The sequence below is a fragment of the Bos mutus genome, chromosome 11 (assembly GCF_027580195.1).
Source record: "Bos mutus isolate GX-2022 chromosome 11, NWIPB_WYAK_1.1, whole genome shotgun sequence".
Lineage (NCBI taxonomy): Eukaryota > Metazoa > Chordata > Mammalia > Artiodactyla > Bovidae > Bos > Bos mutus.
In genome coordinates this window covers 57,165,129-57,186,513 of record NC_091627.1, presented here as the reverse complement: position 1 = coordinate 57,186,513, position 21,385 = coordinate 57,165,129, and the positions used below count along the sequence as shown (strand labels likewise).

General features: G+C 45.7%; 1 protein-coding gene across 2 annotated transcripts in view; it reads right to left on the bottom strand.

The window, feature by feature from the left end:
* Positions 1 to 8,363: 8,363 nt before the first annotated feature.
* Positions 8,364 to 21,385, bottom strand: part of TCF7L1 (transcription factor 7 like 1) — a 202,993-nt gene continuing 189,971 nt past the window's right edge. Inside the window, exons 5-12 of one of the 2 annotated variants that reach the window (XM_070379413.1) lie at positions 17,163 to 17,295; positions 15,636 to 15,738; positions 15,236 to 15,319; positions 14,333 to 14,476; positions 13,484 to 13,643; positions 13,255 to 13,398; positions 11,888 to 11,966; positions 8,364 to 9,753 (exon numbers count right to left, since the gene is read on the bottom strand). In XM_070379413.1, the coding sequence (XP_070235514.1) occupies positions 9,320 to 9,753; positions 11,888 to 11,966; positions 13,255 to 13,398; positions 13,484 to 13,643; positions 14,333 to 14,476; positions 15,236 to 15,319; positions 15,636 to 15,738; positions 17,163 to 17,295 (1,281 nt within the window). In that variant the 3' untranslated portion in view covers positions 8,364 to 9,319. The remainder of the gene's footprint in view (positions 9,754 to 11,887; positions 11,967 to 13,254; positions 13,399 to 13,483; positions 13,644 to 14,332; positions 14,477 to 15,235; positions 15,320 to 15,635; positions 15,739 to 17,162; positions 17,296 to 21,385) is intronic. The other variant, XM_070379414.1, reaches the window with a different exon arrangement.

The window sequence follows — 21,385 nt, the reverse complement described above, 5'->3', positions numbered from 1 at the left end:
TTGAAAAATCAAAATAGGATTTATTTTGTGAAAAGTTCACATTAGAAAGTTACTGAAGCAATTATCTTTAAAAACCTCAAAAAGTTCTTGTGGGATTTCTCTTGTGGTTTAGTGGTTAAGAATCCACCTGCGAATGAAGAGGGCATGAGTTCCATCCTTGGTCCCATGGGGCAGCTAAGCCGGTGGGCCACAACTACTGAACCCAGTGACCTACAGCCAGCGCAACAAGAGAAGTGACAATGAGAAGCCCCTGTTATCTGCAACAAGAGGAAGCCTGAGCAGCGAATAATAAATAATGAAAGAATGTTTTTGCTCTCTAGCTCTCCTCCACAAGTTCCTATTCAGTGATTTTTTAAAACAATTAGGATAAATATAAATGTACTCCCGCCCCCTGTTTCTTAAGTAGTGTGTTTTCATAGTCTTTTATTCTATAATCATTTTCTCCCAAATTGCAATTATTGGATATATAGTTTTGTATCATGCTGTTTAAAATGTCTGTTGTGTTCACACAGACTATGGGAAGAAAATAGTGTGTTTAGGAGTTAAACATTTAGGAAGCTGTTGCAGTAGTCCTAGAAGGACTAGCATAGGTACGGTGAGAATAGAGGGAAGTGGTTGGACTCAATATAAATTTGGGAGGAAATACCAACAGGCCTTGGACATAGATTGGCTATGGGAGGGAGGTATGATGTGAGGAAGATGTGGAAAACCAGATTTAATACGATTGGGGCACTAAAAGTGAATTTCTTGCCTGTGAGACAGTCAAGTAGAAATAACAGAGAGGTAGCTGGAAACATGAACATCAAATGTGAGTTCAAGGGCACTCTCCCCTAATTAATTTAAATATTGTCAAACATGACTGTTAATGGTTTCAGTAAAAAATTTATATTTATCATTGGTTTTGTGACAGTTTCCTTATTATTGGAGTTCTGAATTATTTTCAGTTTTCTACTCATAGTGATTACTATTTATAATCAGGTGCTGATTAGGTGCCTGAGACAGAAGCTCAAAAAACTTAAGCAACTTGTTTAAGTTGTGCTATTATCTTACCCATCCTAGGTAAGTGACTATGCTTAATCTGCTAATTTGAGAGGAGAAAAATAGTCCTTGTTATTCTCTTTTAGTTTTTTAAAATTTTTATTTATTTTCGGCTGTGCTGGGTCTTCACTGCCTCACAGGATTTTCTCTAGTTGTGAGTGGGGACAACTCTTCCTTGCAGTGCACGGTCTTCTCAAAGCGGCAGTTTCTCTTGTCGCGGAGCACAGGCTTCTAGGGCAAGCAGGATTCAGCAGTTGAGGCGTGTGGGCTCAGTATTTGTGGCTTCCAGGCTCTAAGCACAGGCTTAATGGTTGTGGTGAAGGCTTAGTTGCTCCAAGGCTTGTGGGGTCTTCCTGGACCAAGGACTGAATCCATGTCTCCTGCATTGGCAGGCAGATTCTTTACCACTGAGCCACCAAGGAAACCCATTATTCTTTAATGTTTACTGCACAAATAATTCACCTGACTTTGAGCAATTAATTGTTTTAGGTATCAATTTCTTCTTTATGAAATGGGAATAAAAGTGTTGAGGGTGAGAAAATTCATACAGAGTATTTAACAGTATCTACCATATGGCACCCAACTCCAGTACTCTTGCCTGGAAAATCCCATGGATGGAGGAGCCTGATAGGCTGCAGTCCATGGGGTCACTAAGAGTCGGACACGACTGAGCGACTTCACTTTCACTTTTCACTTTCCTGCATTGGAGAAGGAAATGGCAACCCACTCCAGTGTTCTTGCCTGGAGAATCCCAGGGACGGCGGAGCCTGGTGGTCTGCCATCTATGGCGTCGCACAGAGTCGGACACGACTGAAGCGACTTAGCAGCAGCAGCAGCATATAATTAAGGCTCCCAATACATTCACTATAGAAAACATTTTAAAAATAAAGATAAGACAAAGTAAGAAAATAAAAAGGTCCTGTTCAGTTCAGTTCAGTCACTCAGTTGTGTCCGACTCTTTGCAGCCCCATGAACCGCAGCATGCCAGGCCTCCCTGTCCATCACCAACTCCCGGAGTCCACCCAAATCCATGTCCATTGAGTCAGTGATGCCATCGAACCATCTCATCCTCTGTTGTCCCTTCTCCTCCTGCCCTCAATCTTTCCCAGCATCAGGGTCTTTTCAAATGAGTCAGCTCTTCGCATCAGTTGGGCAAAGGACTGGAATTTCAGCTTCAACAGCAGTCTTTCCAATGAACACCCAGGACTGATCTCCTTTAGGATGGACTGGTTGGATCTCCTTGCAGTCCAAGGGACTCTCAAGAGTCTTCTCCAACACCACCGTTCAAAGCATCAATTCTTTGGCACTCAGCTTTCTTTATAGTACAACTCTCACATCCATACATGACTATTGGAAAAACCATAGCCTTGACTAGACAGACCTTTGTTGGCAAAGTAATGTCTCTGCTTTTGAATATGCTATCTAGGTTGGTCGTAACTTTCCTTCCAAGGAGTAAGCGTCTTTTAATTTCACGGCTGCAGTCACCATCTTCAGTGATTTTGGAGCCTAGAAAAATAAAGTCAGCCACTGTTTCCCCGTCTATTTGCAATGAAGTGATGGGACCGGATGCCATGATCTTAGTTTTTTGAATGTTGAACTTTAAGCCAACCTTTTCACTCTCCTCTTTCACTTTCATCAAGAGGCCCTTTAGTTCTTCTTCACTTTCTGGCATAAGGGTGGTGTCATCTGCATGTCTGAGGTTATTGATATTTCTCCTGGCAATTTTGATTCCAGCTTGTGCTTCCTCCAGCCCAGCGTTTCTCATGAGGTACTCTGTGTATAAGTTAAATAAGCAGGGTGACGATATACAGCCTTGATGTACTCCTTTTCCAATTTGGAACCAGTCTGTTGTTCCATGTCCAGTTCTAACTGTTGCTTCCTGACCTGCATATAGGTTTCTCAAGAGGCAGGTCAGGTGGTCTGGTATTCCCATCTCTTTCAGAATTTTCCACAGTTTATTGTGATCCGCACAGTCAAAGGCTTTGGCATCGTCAATAAAACAGAAATAGATGTTTTTCTGGAACTCTCTTCTTTTTTCGATGATCCAGCGGATGTTGGCAATTTGATCTCTGGTTCCTCTGCCTTTTCTAAAACCAGCTTGGACATCTGGAAGTTCATGGTTCATGTATTGCTGAAGCCTGGCTTGGAGAATTTTGAGCATTACTTTACTAGTGTGTGAGATGAGTGCAACTGTGCAGTAGTTTGAGCATTCTTTGGCATTGCCTTTCTTTGGGACTGGAATGAAAACTGACCTGTTCCAGTCCTGTGGCCACTGCTGAGTTTTCTAAATTTGCTAACATATTGAGTGCACCACTTTCACAGCATCATCTTTCAGGATTTGAAAGAGCTCAACTGGAATTCCATCACCTCCACTAGCTTTGTTTGTAGTGATGTTTCCTAAGGTCCACTTGACTTCACATTCCAGGATGTCTGGCTCTAGGTGAGTGTGAGTGATCATACCATTGTGATTATCTGGGTCATGAAGATCTTTTTTTCTACAGTTCTTCTGTGTATTCTTGCCACCTTTTCTTAGTATTTTCTGCTTCTGTTAGGTCCCTACCATTTCTGTCCTTTATTGAGCCCATCTTTGCATGAAACGTTCCCTTGGTATCTCTAATTTTCTTGAAGAGATCTCTAGTCTTTCCCATTCTATTGTTTTCCTCTATTTCTTTGTACTGATCACTGAGGAAGGCTTTCTTATCTCTCCTTGCTATTCGTTGGAACTCTGCATTCAAATGGGTATATCTTTCCTTTTCTGCTTTGCTTTTCGCTTCTCTTCTTTTCACAGCTATTTGTAAGGCCTCCCCAGACAGCCATTTTGCTTTTTTGCATTTCTTTTCCCTGGGATGGTGTTGATCCCTGTCTCCTGTACAATGTCACGAACCTCCGTCCATAGTTCATCAGGCGCTCTATCAGATCTAGTCCCTTAAATCTATTTCTCACTTCCACTGTATAATCATAAGGGATTTGATTTAGGTCATATCTGAATGGTCTAGTGGTTTTCCCCACTTTCTTCAATTTGAGTCTGAATTTGGCAATAAGGAGTTCATGATCTGAGCCACAATCAGCTCCCGGTCTTGTTTTTGCTGAATATAATCAATCTGATTTTGGTGTTGACCATGTGTAGAGTCTTCTCTTGTGTTATTGGAAGAGGGTGTTTGCTATGACCAGTGTGTTCTCTTGGCAGAACTCTATTAGTCTTTGGTCTGCTTCATTCTGTACTCCAAGGCCAAATTTGCCTGTTGCTCCAGGTGTTTCTTGACTTCCTACTTTTGCATTCCAGTCCCCATAATGAAAAGTACATCTTTTTTGGATGTTAGTTTTAGAAGGTCTTGTAGGTCTTCATAGAACTGTTGAACTTCAGCTTCTTCAGCGTTACTGGTCAGGGCATAGACTTGGATTACTGTGATATTGAATGGTTTGCCTTGGAAACGAACAGAGATCATTCTGTTGCTTTTGAGATTGCATCCAAGTACTGCATTTCAGACTCTTTTGTTGACTATGATGGCTACTCCATTTCTTCTAAGGGATTCCTGCCCACAGTAGTAGATATAATGGTCGTATGAGCTAAATTCACCCATTCCAGTCCATCTTAGTTCGCTGATTCCTAGAATGTTGGTGTTCATTCTTGCCATCTCCTGTTTGACCACTTCCAATTTGCCTTGACTCATGGACCTAACATTCCAGGTTCCTATGCAATATTGCTCTTTACAGCATCGCCAGTCCCATCCACAACTGGGTGTTGTTTTTGCTTTGGCTCCATCCTTTCATTCTTTCTGGAGTTATTTCTCCACTGATCTCCAGTAGCATATTGAGCACTTACCGACCTGGGGAGTTCATTTTTCAATGTCCTATCTTTCTGCCTTTTCATTACTGTTCATAGGGTTCTCAAGACAAGAACACTGAAGTGGTTTGCCATTCCCTTCTCCAGTCGACCCAGAGTTATTAAGAACAATACTTTCTTGGTTTTCCCTTTTTTATAGGCAACTATGTGTATATGATCAATTATTAACTGGAAACGAAGCAAGTCAGAGAACACATGTGCAATTCTCATCTTGCAGGTCTCTTTGTCACTTTAGTGACAACTAGTCATGTCACCTCTTTTGGGACACTAACATCTCCTTATTTTCCAGTTTCTTTACTCAGCATCCCTTGAGGGCTCACAATTGTCATAGAACTATTTTCAGAAGGATAATGAAATTGACGGCACAGAGTTGATGTAAGATAAGGAGTTATTAGGTATTTCAGTAGAGGGAGTGAAACCCGGTTGCAGTGGGATAAGTAGTAGATGGAAGGTAAGTAGAAGCTAGCTTTTTCTGGAAGTTTGAATGTGAAACTAATATGGAAGAGGACTGAGTGTTTTTAACCTGACTGAGAGGAATAATTTACTAGACAGACCAAGATTACAAGACAGAGAGATATGATGACTGCTGGAGGGGCTGGGATTCAGGGGACAGTTCACCCTGAGTCGACCTTGAGACCTGTGGAAAAGCAGTTAGCACGGCTGGAGGGTGGGTGAATACTTAGGTAGGGATGTGGGAGATCAGAACAGAATTTTTTTTTTTTTTTCACCTTTTTTGGCTGTGTGGGGTCTTATTTCCCCAAACAGGGATTGAACCTGTGCCCCGTGAATTGGAATCTTGTTGGAATTTTAACCAGTGGACCACCAGGTAAGTCCCCAGAATAGAACATTTTAGCTGGTCTCAATTTCCTTGATATTCTAAGGGGCAACATAGTCTTTGAGAGAGAAAAGGTGGGGATTAACCCGAGGACTTGAGGATGGTGGAGAGAAGAGTTGTTGAGGGGAATAACACAGGAAACTGACAAAGGCTAAGTGTAGTAACTGATGAAATGTGCTGAAGGCCTAGCTTATGTTAGGTACGTGTCTATTGTGGCACCTACTGCAGGTGTGTGGTTTTTCTCCAGGAAGTGCTGTTACCTGGAATAGGAGCAGAGAAGGTAGATTTTAGAACTAACTTCTTACTCACACCAATACTGCTTTAAGGGAATGATAGGGCCATAACTTGAATAAATCTTAAATTTCCTGGCACTTCTACATATAAAAAATACTCAAAAAACTTGGAAAAGAAGGGACTTTCCTCAACCTGAAGAGGGCATGTACAAAAACCATACTACTAACATAACGGTAATGGTAAAAGACTAGATGCTCTCCCCCTGAGATAAAGAACCATGCATGACTGTTCTTACCACTTTCATTCAACTTTGTATTGGAAGTAGCCAAGATAATTCAGCAAGAAAAGAAAATAAGACGCATCCAAATTGAAAGGAAGAAGTAAAACTATATCCATTTGTAGATAACATGATCTTGCACAAAGAGAATCTTGAGGATTTTCTAAAAATTTATTAGGACAGGTTAAGCAAGGATGTAAGAAGTGAGATCAATATATAAAAATCAACAGTATTCCTATACACTTTCAACAGACAATCTAAAAATGAAATTAAGAAACAATTCCATCTACAATAGTATCAAAAAGAATAAATCCTTAGGAATAAATCTATCAGAAGAAATGCAAAACTTATACTCTGAAAACTACAAATATTATTAAAAGAAACTCAAGAAGCCCTAAATAAATGGAAAGACATTGCATATTCATGAATTGGAAGATGTAATTGTTAGAATGGCTGTACTTCCTAAATTGATCTACCAGTACAAACCCTATTAAAATTCCTGGTGGCTTCTCTGCAGAAATTAATAAATTGATCCTAAAATTCATACAAAATGCAAGAGACCCAGAATAGCTAAAACAGGTTTGAAAAAGAATGAAATTAGAGGACTCTCATTTCCCAATTTTAAAACTAATTACAACATTGATTAGGACAGTGTAGCACAGGCATAAAGACATGTGGCTAATGGAATAGAATTGAGAGTATGGAAATAAACCTATATATTTATGATCAATTGATTTTTAACCACGGTGCTGACTGTTCAACGAGGGAAGGAATAGTCTTTCAACAAATGGTGTTGGGATAACTCACTAATGTATGGATGTTCACCACCATTAGTATTAGTTAGATAAATGCAAATCAAAATTCAATGAGACACCACTCCATATCTACTAGGATGGCTGTAATAAAAAAAAAAAAAAAAAGGAAAATGCATCAGGGAAATGCAAATAAAAACCATGATGTCCTCTGACACCTGCCAAAATGGCTATCATCAAAAAGAACACAAATAGGACTTCCCTGGTGGTACAGTGAATGGGAGTCCGCCTGCCAGTGCAGGGGACGTGATTTCAATCCCTGGTCCAGGAAGATTTCACATGACATGGAACAACTAACGCCTGTGTGCCACAGCTGCTGGGACCGCACTCTAGGGCCTGGGAACAACTGCCGAGCACCAGTGCCACAGCTGCTGAAGCCCGTGCACCTACAGCTCATACTCCACAGCAAGAGAGGGCACTGCACCGACAGGCTAGCACGCCACAACTAGAGGCTATCCCACACACAGTACCGAAGGCCCAGCTCAGCCAAAAATAAACATGCTGCTAAGTCACTTCAGTCGTGTCCCACTCTGTGTGACCCCATAGACGGCAGCCTACCAGGCTCCCCCGTCCCTGGGATTATCCAGGCAAGAACACTGGAGTGGGTTGCCATTTCCTTCTCCAGTGCATGAAACTGAAAAGTGAAAGTGAAGTTGCTCAGTGGTGTCCGACTCCCAGCAACCCCATGGACTGCAGCCCACCAGGCCCCTCCATCCATGGGATTTTCCAGGCAAGAGTACTGGAGTGGGTTGCCATTGCCTATTATTAGCTAAATAGTTATTTAAGAAACATGAAATATCCAGAACAGACAAACGCAGAGACAGAAAGTAGATTCATGATTGTCCAGGGCTGGAGGTGGTGGTGTGAGGAGGAAGTTCCAAAGAGTATGGGGTTTCTTTTGGAGGTAATGAAAATGTTCTAATGTGATGATCGGTACACAACTTTGAACACAAAACCACTGAGTGGTACACCTAAAATGGATGAATTGTATGAATTATATACCTCAGTAAAGCTGTACAACAAAGATGAATTCCAGTGTTTGGTATGTGCAAAGAAACCCAAGGACACCCCTCCCATCTTGGCAATTTCAAGAAGACAAATGAAAATAAAAAGATTTATCCCTTGGATCTCAGTTATCTATACTGACTGGTCTGTGAACATTCGAGGCTGAAAACAGGATTAGATTTTTCTAGTTCTGTCAGGCATGACTTACATCCCCTTCCAATACAGGCATTCCTCCTTTGCATTCTGTAAAAATTGTACACAGCCTTTGGTGTGAAGAAAGGGACTTGAGTCAACAAAGGACTAAAATACTCAGCAAAGTCTTGCAACTGCAATTTTATTTTCTTTTGTGAAAATAAACAACTGGGAGTTTAAATTGCTCCAAAAAACCCCATAAAAATGAAAAGAAATACACACAGAAGAAGCATGTGAGGTGACTGGGGAGGGAGGAGGGTCTCAGAGCTTTGGCAGATTGTGCTAGCACATTCCCGGGTGACAGGAGCCAGACCTGTCTGCCACTCCGGGGCTGTGAGGGGACATCTTGACTGGTAAGGGGGTGGAACACAGGCTTCTTCACTGAGGAAGTGGCAGGCACCTTGAGTCCCTTTAAATGCAGGGGAGAACCATTTTAGAGGACCTCTTCCTCCACAGAAAGGTGGAGGCTGGGGGGTGGGGTTGGTTTAGGGCCACTGAGGGAAAGGTGCACTGGTGGAGACAAAGGAGGCCAAGGTGTCTCTCACGTGGTGACAGCCTTACACTGGGCAGAGGACAAAGATGAAGGCATGAACCCACGGGAGAAAAACGTGGGCCAAGTAAAAGGGAATGTCGAGGAATGGGTTGTAGATGAAGAGGCTAGAAATGGCAACAAGGGCCAACGTGTAAGCTGGATTGAGGGGAGCCAGGAAGCAGGGGGTGGGGGTTGGATGTGTGAGGACGATGGGAAGAGGAGGGAGGGCAGAGAGTCCAGGAGGTAGAGAGAGGGGTGCCTTCTGCCCAGGTCCATCCACCGCTGCACATACAGGAAGAATAACACACTACTTTTCAGTTCTCGTTTTCTTTTTTTTTTAAAGATTTTTGTTTGTTTGTTTTTTTAAAAAAGCCTTAAGATCAGCTACTGGTTACATCTACAAAACGTAAAGTGCTGCTGTTACCAGTCACTTTACAGAACAGTCCAGAGTGGTCAAATATTGACCAATAAAGTTTCCTTTTTTTTTTCCTTCTGCATCCTTACTACTCGATGAGTCACGTGACAGCCTGCATAGGTCAAGGGGGGCAGCTTAGTGGGCAGACTTGGTGACCAAGGACAGAGGCTGGGCCTGGAGCACGGGGAGGGCCTGGTGGGTGTGGAGCGTGGCGGGGAAGGATGGAGGGGACGTCAGCAGAGCTGTGGGCACGGACCCCAAAGGGAGGGGCCGGGACAGGAGCGGGGGCTGGCTGCCCATCTGGCCAGAAGAGGTGGCGGCAGCCTTTGATGACAGGAAGGCAGCCGAGTGGAGAGCCAGCTGGGCCCGGGTCTCTGGCTTGGTGGTGAGGGAGAGAGGCTGGGCTTGCTCCGAGTGGGTGGCGGCTGGGGCGGCCGGGGAGGCCAAGGCCGCGGAGGGGGTAGCTGGGGAGTCCAGCATGCTGCCATGCGAGGAAGCAGGGCTGTCACAGGGCTTCTCGGGGGGCAGGTACTGGACACATGGCTTCTTGCTTTTGGAGGCCAGAGCACCTGTGGGGGTGAGGGTGGGGGTGGGGGAGACACAAACAAGGAAGTCAGCCGCTAGGAACGATGGGAAAGGCGGAAGTAGTACGTATGACCCAGGAAACAAGCATGCATAGAGGGAGGGACGTGAGGCCCTGAAATGACGCCTAAGGCTTTCAGTACACCTAGGCTGCAGTCCATGGGGTCGCGAAGAGTCGGACACGACTGAGCGACGTCACTTTAACTTTTCACTTTCATGCATTGGAGAAGGAAATGGCAACCCACTCCAGTGTTCCTGCCTGGAGAATCCCAGGGACGGGGGAGCCTGGTGGGCTTCCGTCTATGGGGTCGCACAGAGTCGGACACGACTGAAGCGACTTAGCAGCAGCAGCAGCAGCAGAGCACAGAAAAGGGCCAATACGAAAATGCCAAACACACGGTTCAGTATCTGCCTGGAGGGAAAATAGCTGAGCTTATCAAATTATCATGCTGTGCTGTGCTCAGTGATGTCTGCCTCCTTGCACCGCTATGGACTGTAGCCCGTCAGGCTTTTCTGTCCCTGGATTCTCCCGGCAAGAATAATGGAGTGGGTTGCTATTTCCTTCTCTAGCAAATTATCATCTTCCTGCCTAAATCTTATCATTTGGGGGATGGATCTCCGTTCAGTTTGCTTTAAAATCTTTGGTTTATGATCCTCCTAGAGATAGTACAGCGCCTGCCAAGCACCAATTCAACAGATTTTGCGTAATGCTTTTGCTGCTGCTAAGTCGCTTCAGTCGTGTCCGACTCTGTGCGACCCCATAGACAGCAGCCCACCAGGCTCCCCCGTCCCTGGGATTCTCCAGGCAAGAACACTGGAGTGGGTTGCCATTTCCTTCTCCAATGCAGGAAAGTGAAAAGTGAAAGTGACGTCGCTCAGTCGTGTCTGACCCTTGACCCCATGGACTGCAGCCTACCAGGCTCCTTTGCGTCATATACATAGTTACTTTATGTGTACTCCTATGGAGACGAATATATAAATTATAGAGATATTAGAAAGCTAGGAAAGGAAGTGAAAGGAAAGGCTATAAAAAGCACTTAGTGTGTGTGTGTTAGCTGCTCAGTCACGTCTCACTGTTCACAACCCTATGGACTATAGCTCACCAGGCTCCTCTGTCCATGGAATTCTCCAGGCAAGAATACTGGAGTGGGTTGCCATTCCCTTCTCCAGGGATCTTCCCTACCCAGGGATTGAACCCAAGTCTCCTGCAGTGCGGGAGGATTCTTTACCACCTGTGAAGCCCTTTAGATGGAACTAAACTAGTTCTACCCTTGTCCTGGAATGAACGTGAGATGGGAGATGTGACTGAAATACTGGCCAAGGTATGGGCTAGTCTGTGCTGGGTGAAATTCTGATGTAAAAAGATATTTGTGGCACAAACGGGCCTTCCTAATCCAAGCAAATGATTATTTCCGATATTCAGCCAACCAAACATTGAAGGAAAACCTGAATCTACTGGATTCACTGAAAGGTGGTATGCCAGTCTCTAAGGGGCTGGGTTCCTAAGGGAATTTCAAGTCTCATTTCAACAACATTCAATTTTTACTTTTACTGCATTGATTTTAGAATCTAACCCTCAAGTAAGACTCAACTGAATTGAAGAGCACCTTTTGAATGAGAAAGTGCTGGACCAAATCCTCCCTCCATTTACCAAGCAGCATGACCGGGAAAGTCCTTTCACTTCTCTGAGCCTCTGAACTGATCATCTCCAAAAGGGGGTAATAATAACACCCACCTGAGTATACCCAAGTGGTGCTACTGGTTAAGAACCTGCCTTCCAATGCATGTAGACGTAAGAGCTGCAGGTTCGATCCCTGGGTCAGGAAGAGCCCCTGGTGGAGGGCATGACAACCCATTCCAGTATTTTTGCCTGGAGAATCCCCATGGACAGATGAGCCTGGCGGGATGCAATCCATAGGGTCGCAAAGAGTCGGATATGATGGAAGCGACTTAGCACGCACGAACAAGTGTACATGAGGCAGAGGCCTTGAAAATGGCAGCTATTAATATTAAAACACAGCATTGACACGGTGTCCATCAGAGACCCACGCACAGGGTGCTGGCAGGTGTAGCTGGCACAGTGGCAAAAAGTAAAGACGCAGATCCCTCCTGAAGACTCACCGTCTGTCTCTTGGACTTGCTGCTGCTGGGACTGCGTCTGGGACAGCTGCTTTTCTCGCTTCCTCTTCTTTTTCTTACCCTGAAAGATATGGCCAAAGGAAAAGGTAATAACCAGGGACAGAATAACGGCTTTTCTGATGGATTCAGTTATGAAGTGGGGAGACAGGATATTTTCTGTACCAGGCGCCCAGGTCACATTCTGTGCATCAGCCTCATGAGGAGGCATGGTGAGCCTTTCTGGGGGGCCGCCTCCCTCCCCTCAGCTCAGATAGGTCCTGACTTTCTTGGAAGGTCTCATTCTTTCCCTGCCCTGCAGGCTTAGTTTTCTATCTCTCTCTCTAGAACAGTGTCAGGTTCTTGATCTTTTTTGAGGCACCCCAGGTATCACTGAAAATCTCATGCAGCTGGAATTCCCTGGCGATTCAGTGGTTAGGACTATATGCTTTCACTGTTGAAGGTGTGGGCTCAGTTGGCACCAAAGGGGGAAAAAAAAACTAACTCAGCTATGAAGACTTTTAGCAAAAAAAGAGCAAGTAAGAACATACATACAGGGACTTCCTTGGCAGTCTAGGAGTTAAGAATCCACCTGCCAATGGGTTTGATTCCTGGTCTGGGAAGATCATACATGCTGTGGGGCAACTAAGCTCGTGTGCCACAACCACTGAACCTGCATACTCTAGAGCCTGTGCTCCACAAGAGAAGCCACTGCAATGAGAAACCTTCCCACTGCAACTAGAGAGAAGCCCCCTGCACATCACAACTAGAGAAAGTTCGTGCAGCCCCACCAAAATTTTTAAAAAAATAAAATTAAAAAACCTGTCCAGTTCCAGGGAGGTATCAGAAATGTAGGCAGTAGCTCATGGCATTGTGAGCCCCAGGGTGGGAACCCTTTGCTGCAGACACTGATCATCAGAACTAGCACACAGCTGACACCACACCCTGAATGATGGAATTAAAGGCTGAGTCCACTTCCAATTCCAGTTGGCTTCCCCGGTGGCGCTAGTGGTTAAGAACCTGCCCTTCAGTGCAGGAGACAAGAAACACAGGTTTGATCCCTGAAGGAGGAAATGGTAACACACTCCAGTATTCTTGCCTGGAGAATCCCATGGACGGAGGAGCCTGGCGGGCTACAGTTCACAGGGTTGCAAAGAGTCAGACACAACTGAAGTGACTTAGCAAGCATGCATGCCCCACTTGCAATGGGACAGGCACAAAGTTAAGTCTGTCCTTAGGACACCAAAACCATGTCCTTGTGGCCCTCCTGAGAATTAAAGTGTCTTCCTCATTTCTAGAGAAATACAGACTTCTCCCTGGCCTTAAGGGTCCTCTATCACTGCAGTCAGCTTCCTTCTCCCCCAAATCCTCACTTGGAGGCTGCCCCTGGTGCCTGAGTGGGCACGTACGTAGTTGTCCCGGGCTGACCAGGTCGGGTAGAGCTGTGAGTGAAGCTGCCGCTCCTTCCGGGCCAATTCGTAGTACTTGGCCTGTTCTTCTCGGGACAGGTTGTGCCACTGTAGAGAGAGGACCAGCGAGGACAGAGTGGTGAGCGTGGGGGACGTTGAGCTGCACAGCCTGGAACACAGGGGCGGACCTTACCTTCCTCCCCAGGATCTGGTTGATGGCTGCACTCTCCTTCAGGGTGCACTCAGCCACCACCTTGGCCCTCATCTCCTTCATATATAACATGAAGGCATTAAGAGGCTTCTTCACGTGGGGCTTCTTTTCTTCCTCTTTCTTCACTGTGACTGGTGATTTCCTGGGAAGTCACAAGGCTGTAGGTTAGCATTTGTCAGCTGTCATCTCTCAAGGAGGCTAAGGGCTGGCTGCCTCTGGGGAGCGGGGGATGAGTCACTTGGCAGCTAATGAGAGTTGCCCAGGGCTGCTTTCAGCACCTGAGCACCCAGTTCCTAGTCTCTGACTGACCTCCAGCCGTATTCTAGGAGAGGACAACTTCCTGACAAAGAAGCTGTGCCCTTGACAAAGGTGGTGGGGGGAGCTGAGATGGACTGGCCCCAGGTGAGAAAGAGGAGGGGGCAGAGCACTGTAGGTAGAAACAGAGCGGGGGCGGGTCTCCTTGGCCATGAGACTTTGACTTTCAGTGGACAAAGCGTGGGCCATGGTGCTGGACTCAGCTCTGACCCAAGTCAACCATGTGACCTTGAGAAAATTCCCCTTGCAATTTTCAAGTGTATGCGGGGACAGGGAAGGAAGCTAAAAGCTCTCTCAGTTTCTCTTTCAAAGTCCTGATTGTAGGGCTTCCCTTACTGTGAGAAAAGATGCATGGTGTCTCTGAGAGGATGGGAATTCCAGGGTTCAAAGGGAACAGTTCGCAAGGTGGGGAGGATGTGGCTGAGGAAGCCGTCAGCTGAAGGTCCCCAGGAGAAGAATCAATGGCACTTGCTACTCAGAGACTGGCCACCCGCCACCAGGCTGCCCATTACTCACGCGCTCACAGCCGGACTCAGGCTGGGGGGCGCTGGTTCCTGCTTGACAATGGGGGAGACAATGGCGGGGTGGGGGATCCCTGAGGTGGGCAGACCAGGATGGGCCGGAGCCACCATGTGAGGGGAGAACCGACTGGAAACCAGGCTGCATACCAGGGGGAAACAAAAACAACAGAGGGATTCAGGCTATATGCTTGTCACTGGCAGAAGATGTGATGGAACCCAGCCTTGATGGCAGAGGCATGTGAATATCTCTGCCATTGCAGAGTTGGAGCAAGAGAAGGCTATTGGCTGACCTCGAAAGAACTCATTTTGGGAAACACCCAACAAACCTCCCTTCCCCAACAAACGCACAGGGTTCCTATACCCGATGCTGAAAGCAGGTGGGATGAAAAACAGAAGGTGCAGGAGGTCGGAGGCCAGGTACACAGGGGAAAGGAAAGAAAGGCTTATGCTGTGGGTTGTATTTTTTTTTTTTTCATTGGTGGTACGATTGTCAGGTAGGTCAGCCCCTGAGATGGAAATCCTCTTTTATAGTTCCCTTCTCCTGACGTCATTTCAGGAACAATCAATCTCCCAGCCTCTGGCTTCAGTCTGACATATTCAAAATGCTTCAATGCCACCAAGCCCTGCCCAGCCCATAGGGGAACATGCAAGAGGACTGAGTGCGAGGGCTTTAAAATTTTTCTCTTAGAGAGGGAGATGGGGCAAGAGTGAGCAGAGCCTGTTTGTCTCCATCCCACAACTAATCAGAGAGGCAGGGAGGAAAGGTGAGCACCTGCCTCTTTGCTTACTACCAAGAGAAAGCTGTGTCATGTAATGGTCAGAAACTGCAGGGGAGCCAGTAGACAAGCATTCCCTGCACTGCTGCTTCCCCCCTCACAGCCGCAGCCCCAGGACTCACCTGGACATCGAGGCATTCATGGCGAGGGCAGGGTAGGGGTGCCTGAAGCCACCAGGAGGAAGGGAGTACATGGGCTGTCCTTGCCTATAAGGGCCAGGAGTAAGGAAATGCAGTCAGGAAACTGGCTGAAATGGGAACGTTCATAGGGACGGAGAAGGGGTTGGGAAGATAGGATGATGAGTAAAAGGCAGTAAGTAGGAAGTGGGAGTTGGGAAGATGCTGCCTGGGAAACTTGTTCTGATGCCCTGGGGAAGTTCTGGGCTTGGTGAGAGGGCTCCACTGTGGAGCTGGGGCCGGGGCAGGGGGCATCTATATTTGGACCCCAAGGACAGGCTGGAGGTACAGGAGGCAGAGCTCAGTGTAAGGAAGGAGGGATAAGAAAGGCTGTAAGTTTCCTTACTGTGGGACGAGCCAGCTGAGGGGATGTGGAATTTGCCCAACAGCTCCGGGAGACAGTGGGTAATACGGAGATAACTCGGATGGATGAGGGGGCCGGGGGATTCCTGCTTCCAAGGAGAAATGTGTCAGACAGTTCCTTGACCCTACACCTTAAAGTCACATCAAACAGGAGGCTACCCTTTGTTCCCAGATGCTCTGCAGCTTGCAGTGCCTTTTCTTTCACTGTTTCTGCCCTCAGTCACCAGTAACTTCCAACTACTTGTATTGGAGGTGTCCAAGACACAGGCAGGAAATCTTGGACTGAGAAACCCAAGGTTATCTCTGGAGTCATCACCTGGAAAAGCTTTTTCATTCGTGGAAAAATAAACTTCAGATTTCCGTGTAACAGGGAAGAACAATAGCTGATTCCACGTTGGATCTGTTTTTCTTTGACTTTAACCTTTGCTCTTCATGCTCTTGTTACTATAATTGTTGAAAAGATGCTGTATATAAACTGCAAGCATACATAATGGCCTGTCTCAGGGAACCTTGCCCTTCTGTTGGAAAGTTAGACTAAAGTGACTTTGTTCAGCTCACAGGGAGACTGTTCTGACCTGGCCCACCTGTGACTGGCTGTAAGAAGAAACTAACACATCCCTGTCCTGATGCAGGCCAAGCCGGGAGATATTCTGCAAGACTTAACGGCCTTTTTATTTTACTTCCTCCCCCTCTCTGTTCTATAAAAGAAACTGGCATCCAGACTCCGATAAGATGGTTCTCTAGGACATTAGTCCGCTATCTTCTTGGATACCCAGCTTTCTGAATAAAGTTGTTATTCCTTGCCTCCCAATTACAGGCCTGTCATGTGGTGACCAGACTGAGCTTGGACTCAGTGACATCTGTTCCACATTTATCCTCCTTATTATCTGTAACTTGTAATAGCTATCTAAAGAGGGACTCCAAAAATGCTCTGAGCCACAGCAACTCTATGGGAATTTTATGAAAACGATGGCTCTCTCTGGGATGAACAGTGTAGGTGAATAAGTTGAGAAAAAAGTCAACTCAGTCTCTTGCCTTGTATCTATACTTATAAGTCTGTTAGGGGAAACACACTGACTGAAACTGCCCACCCTGGCCAGGTACCAAAGAAACCATTTGTGTGAGTTATTTTATGACAGGAAGTCCTGGCAAGGAACATGGAACTAATACGCCACCATCAACCGGAAGAGTTTGGGAAAGGTCAAAATGAGACGCCATGTATCCTCCCACCTCCCACCTGGCATCCATCTTGGCTGAGCAATGTGTGCACCACCAGGAAGGACCCTGAGTCAGAACAACTGGCCAAAGACAACTCAGAAACTAACCCCATCACCGTAAAACCCGAGTCTGTGAGCCACATGGCAGAGCAGTCCTCCTGGGTCCCCTTATCATACTGTTCTCCACGCGGGTGCCCCTTCCCAATAAAGACTCTTGCTTTGTCAGCACGTGTGACTCCTCAGACAATTCTCTTCTGAGTTACCTGGGCCAGCCTGAGCGGCAGCCAACTCACCTGTCTTTGGATCGATCTCTGGGGAGAGGTGTGTGGGAGGGGAGCCGGGGGAGAAGTGGTCGTTGCTGTAGGTGATGAGGGGCGTCAGCGGATGCATGTGGTGCGGGTGCTGAACAACAGGAACTTTATTAGACTGAAAGACAGAGGGAAAAAGACTAGGGCCAGTTGCCAAGGAAATGGTGTACAGACAGACCTCAGAGATACTGCAGGTTTGCTTCCAGACCGCTGCAGAAAAGTGAAACAATGATTTTGGTTTCCCAGTGCATATAAAAGTTCAGCTCAGTTCAGTTCAGTCGCTCAGTCGTGTCTGACTCTTTGCGACCCCATGAATCGCAGCATGCCAGGTCTCCCCGTCCATCACCATCTCCCGGAGTTCACTCAAACCCATGTCCATTGAGTCGGTGATGCCATCCAGCTATCTCATCCTCTGTCATCCCCTTCTCCTCCTGCCCCCAATCCCTCCCAGCATCAGAGTCTTGTCCAGTGAGTCAACTCTTCGCATGAGGTGGCCAAAGTACTGGAGTTTCAGCTTTAGCATCATTCCTTCCAAAGAAATCCCAGGGCTGATCTCCTTCAGAATGGACTGGTTGGATCTCCTTGCAGTCCAAGGGACTCTCAAGAGTCTTCTCCAACACCACAGTTCAAAAGCATCAATTCTTCGGCACTCAGCTTTCTTCACAGTCCAACTATAAAAGTTACACTTACACTATTCTATAATGTTACGTATGGGGAAGCCCTGGTGGCTCAGCAGTAAAGAATCTACCTGCAATGCAGGAGATGCGAGTTTGATCCCTGGGTGGGGAAGATCCCCTGGAGGAGGGAATGGCAACCCACTCTGGTATTCTTGCCTGGGAAATCCCATGGACAGAGGAGCCTGGTGGGCTACAGTCCATTAGGTCGCAGAGCTGGACACACTGAGCACATGCAGTGTTAGGTGTCAATGGCATTATGTCTAAGAAAATAAACATTTGTTGCTGTTGTTCAGTCCCTCAGTTGTGTCTGACTCTTTGCAACTCCACGGACTGCAGCACGCCAGGCTTCCCCATCCTTCAGCATCTCCCAGAGTTTGCTGAAACTCATGTCCATTGAGTCGGTGATGCCATCCAACTATTTCATTCTGTGTCGTTATATATTATATATATATATATAATTGCCTTTTTATACTGAGAACCCCATGAATAGTATGAAAAGGCAAAAAAAAAACAAAAACAAAAACACAAAAACCCATGCATACTCTAATCAAAAACACTTTATTGTTAAAAGGTGCTAATCATCAACTGAGCCATTAGTGAGTTGTAATCGTTTTGCTACAGTGACATCAAAGATGACTGATTACAAGCCACCATAACAAATATAATAATAAGGAAAAGTTGGAAATATTTCAAGAATTACCAAAATGTGACAGAGAAACAAAGTGAGCAAAGGCTGTTGGAAAAATGATGCTGATAGATTTGCTGGATAAACCTTTAATTCATTAAAAAAATGCAGTATCTGTGAAGCACAGGAAAGTAAAGTACAATAAAACGAGGTATGCCTGTAAAATCTGTGGTTATTTACTGAGTTGAATATGTGCCAGGTATTTTCCATGCAGCATCGCATTCAGTCCTTGTAGAGAACTTAAGAGAAAGTAGCAGTCTGCTTGCCCCTTGGAAGAAAAGTTATGACAAACCTGGAAAGTGTATTAAAAAACAGAGACATCACTTTGCTGAAAAAGGTCCGTCTAGTCAAAGCTATGGTTTTTCCAGTAGTCGTGTATGGATGTGAGAGTTGGAAGAGGTCTAAGCACTGAAGAATTGATGCTTTCGAACTGTGGTGATTGAGAAGACTCTTGAGAGTCCCTTGGACTGCAAAGAGATCAAACCAGTCAGTCCTAAATTAAATGAGTCCTGAATATTCATTGGAAGGACTGAAGCTCCAATACTTTCGCCACCTGATATAAAGAGCCAACTCACTGGAAAAGACCCCGATGCTGGGAAATACTGAGGGCAGGAGGAGAAGGGTTATGACAGAGAATGAGATGGTTGGAAGGCATCACGGACTCAACGTACATGGATTAGAGCAAACTCAGGGAGACAGTGAAGGACAGGAAAACCTGGTGTGTTGCAGTCCATGGGGTCACAAAGAGTTGGATAAGACTTCATGACTGAACAACAAATACAGCAGAAAAAGAATCAAGAGATTTAGAGGAGGGATTACACCAGCCTCCTACACACCTTCTTCAAAACAGCCCACCATCACTCACTTCATGTATGCTGTGTGGTAAATGGCAGACTGCAGAATTATGACCCATGCTCTGTGTACTCTCAGTGAATTCTGAAACGCTCAACACATGCTTGCCAAATAAACTTCTTAGAAATAGTAGCTCATGGGCTCAAGTCTGAGACTGGGAACAGAGCCGTGGGAGAACTGTCACCACCAGGCCTCATATAACCACTTGTCATGTTCAAGGTTTACATTTATAGACACTACCAAGGGCATTAGAACTGTTCTTCCTGGAGCGTATCAAACACCCTGCTGACCTAATTATCACATTTTATTTTAAACATCAGCAAATGTAAGGAGCACATTTTATATAACTGTTAAGATAGCAAAACCAGGGACATCCCTGGTGGTCCAGTGGCTAAGACTCCACGTTCCAATGCAGGAGGCCTGGGTTTGATCCCTGGTCAGGAAACTAGATCCTACATATCACAACTAAAAGATCCTGCGTGCCACAATTGAGACATGGTGCAGCTAAGTAAATAAAATAAATAAACACTAAATTAAAAAAAAAAAAGAAAGTAAAATTCAGGCATGTCATCAACACATCATGATTTCAGAAATGTTAAAAAGGGGGGAAACCTGTGTGCCCTGGAATCAGTAAACTGAATTTTTAATTGTTTTAACCTAATCTCACTTAACAGTAAGGATTTTTATTACAAAAATGGCTAGCGTCCTTATTATAACCTACTAAAGGAGCTATGATTATCTTGGTTTGAGGAATGAGGAAACAGAGCACGGAAAGATGAAGTGATGTAGCCTGAGTTACAGAGCTAGTAAGTCACAAAACTGGATTCATATCAGCCCTTTACATGCTAACAAACCAGGGTGTCTTCTCTTGCATCACCTGCCAACCCAACAGCCCAATCAAAACATCTGTCAGAGAAAGGACATATACTTATCTTTTTGGGTAATAAGGTAAATGAGTTACAAGTGGAAGAGAGATGTGTTTAAAAAAGAGATCTGTAAAAAGGATGATAATTTGATGGCATCTCAGGAGAAGGAAATGGCAACCCACTCCAGTGTTCTTGCTTGAAGAATCCCAGGGATGGGGAAGCCTGGTGGGCTGCCGTCTATGGGGTCGCATAGAGTAGGACACGACTGAAGCGACTTAGCAGCAGCAGCAGGGGCCAGAATTCCAAACTTCTGTCTTTCCTGTTGAATGTTTCATTTCTAGATTCCATGAGCCTTTTTTGCCTTTTAGTCGGTACCCCTTTGGTGCTCATCATGCAAGCTACGATATGTACATCTCCTAAGTATTCATGCACTCACAGTAGTCTTGCTCTGTTTTCAGTAGGCTAAGCAGAGATGAGAGGCAGAGTCCTGGAGCAAGGCCTGGAACCCAGAGGCCCAGGTCCTACCTAGACCTGCAGAACTGAGACCGAGATTTCAGACGTTCGCAACTACAACCACTAGGTGGCGCCGGTACACGGCGGGGCTGCTGGTACTTCCTCTTGGACAACTTCTATCAACTCCCTTGGTTGGGCTCCTTTGGCGTTGCATGTAGTTGCAGGTATATTCTAAAATTATTTTCTTCTTACTGTTTTCACCTGTTCCCTTACTGGCTTTTGAAGAGGTCTCCACGAACAAGAACACGTAACGCAAATAAGAGTATTAAAAGATTATTTTAAGGTCGGATTTCTATTAACAGAATTTCCTGTGGTCATGTATGGACGTGAGAGTTGGACTGTGAAGAAGGCTGAGCGCCGAAGAATTGATGCTTTTGTACTGTGGCGTTGGAGAAGACTCTTGAGAGTCCCTTGGACTGCCAGGAGATCCAACCAGTCCATTCTGAAGGAGATCAGCCCTGGGATTTCTTTGGAAGGAATGATGCTAAAGCTAAAACTCCAGTACTTTGGCCACCTCATGCAAAGAGTTGACTCATTGGAAAAGACTCTGATGCTGGGAGGGATTGGGGGCTGGAGGAGAAGGGGACGACAGAAAAATGAGATGGCTGGATGGCA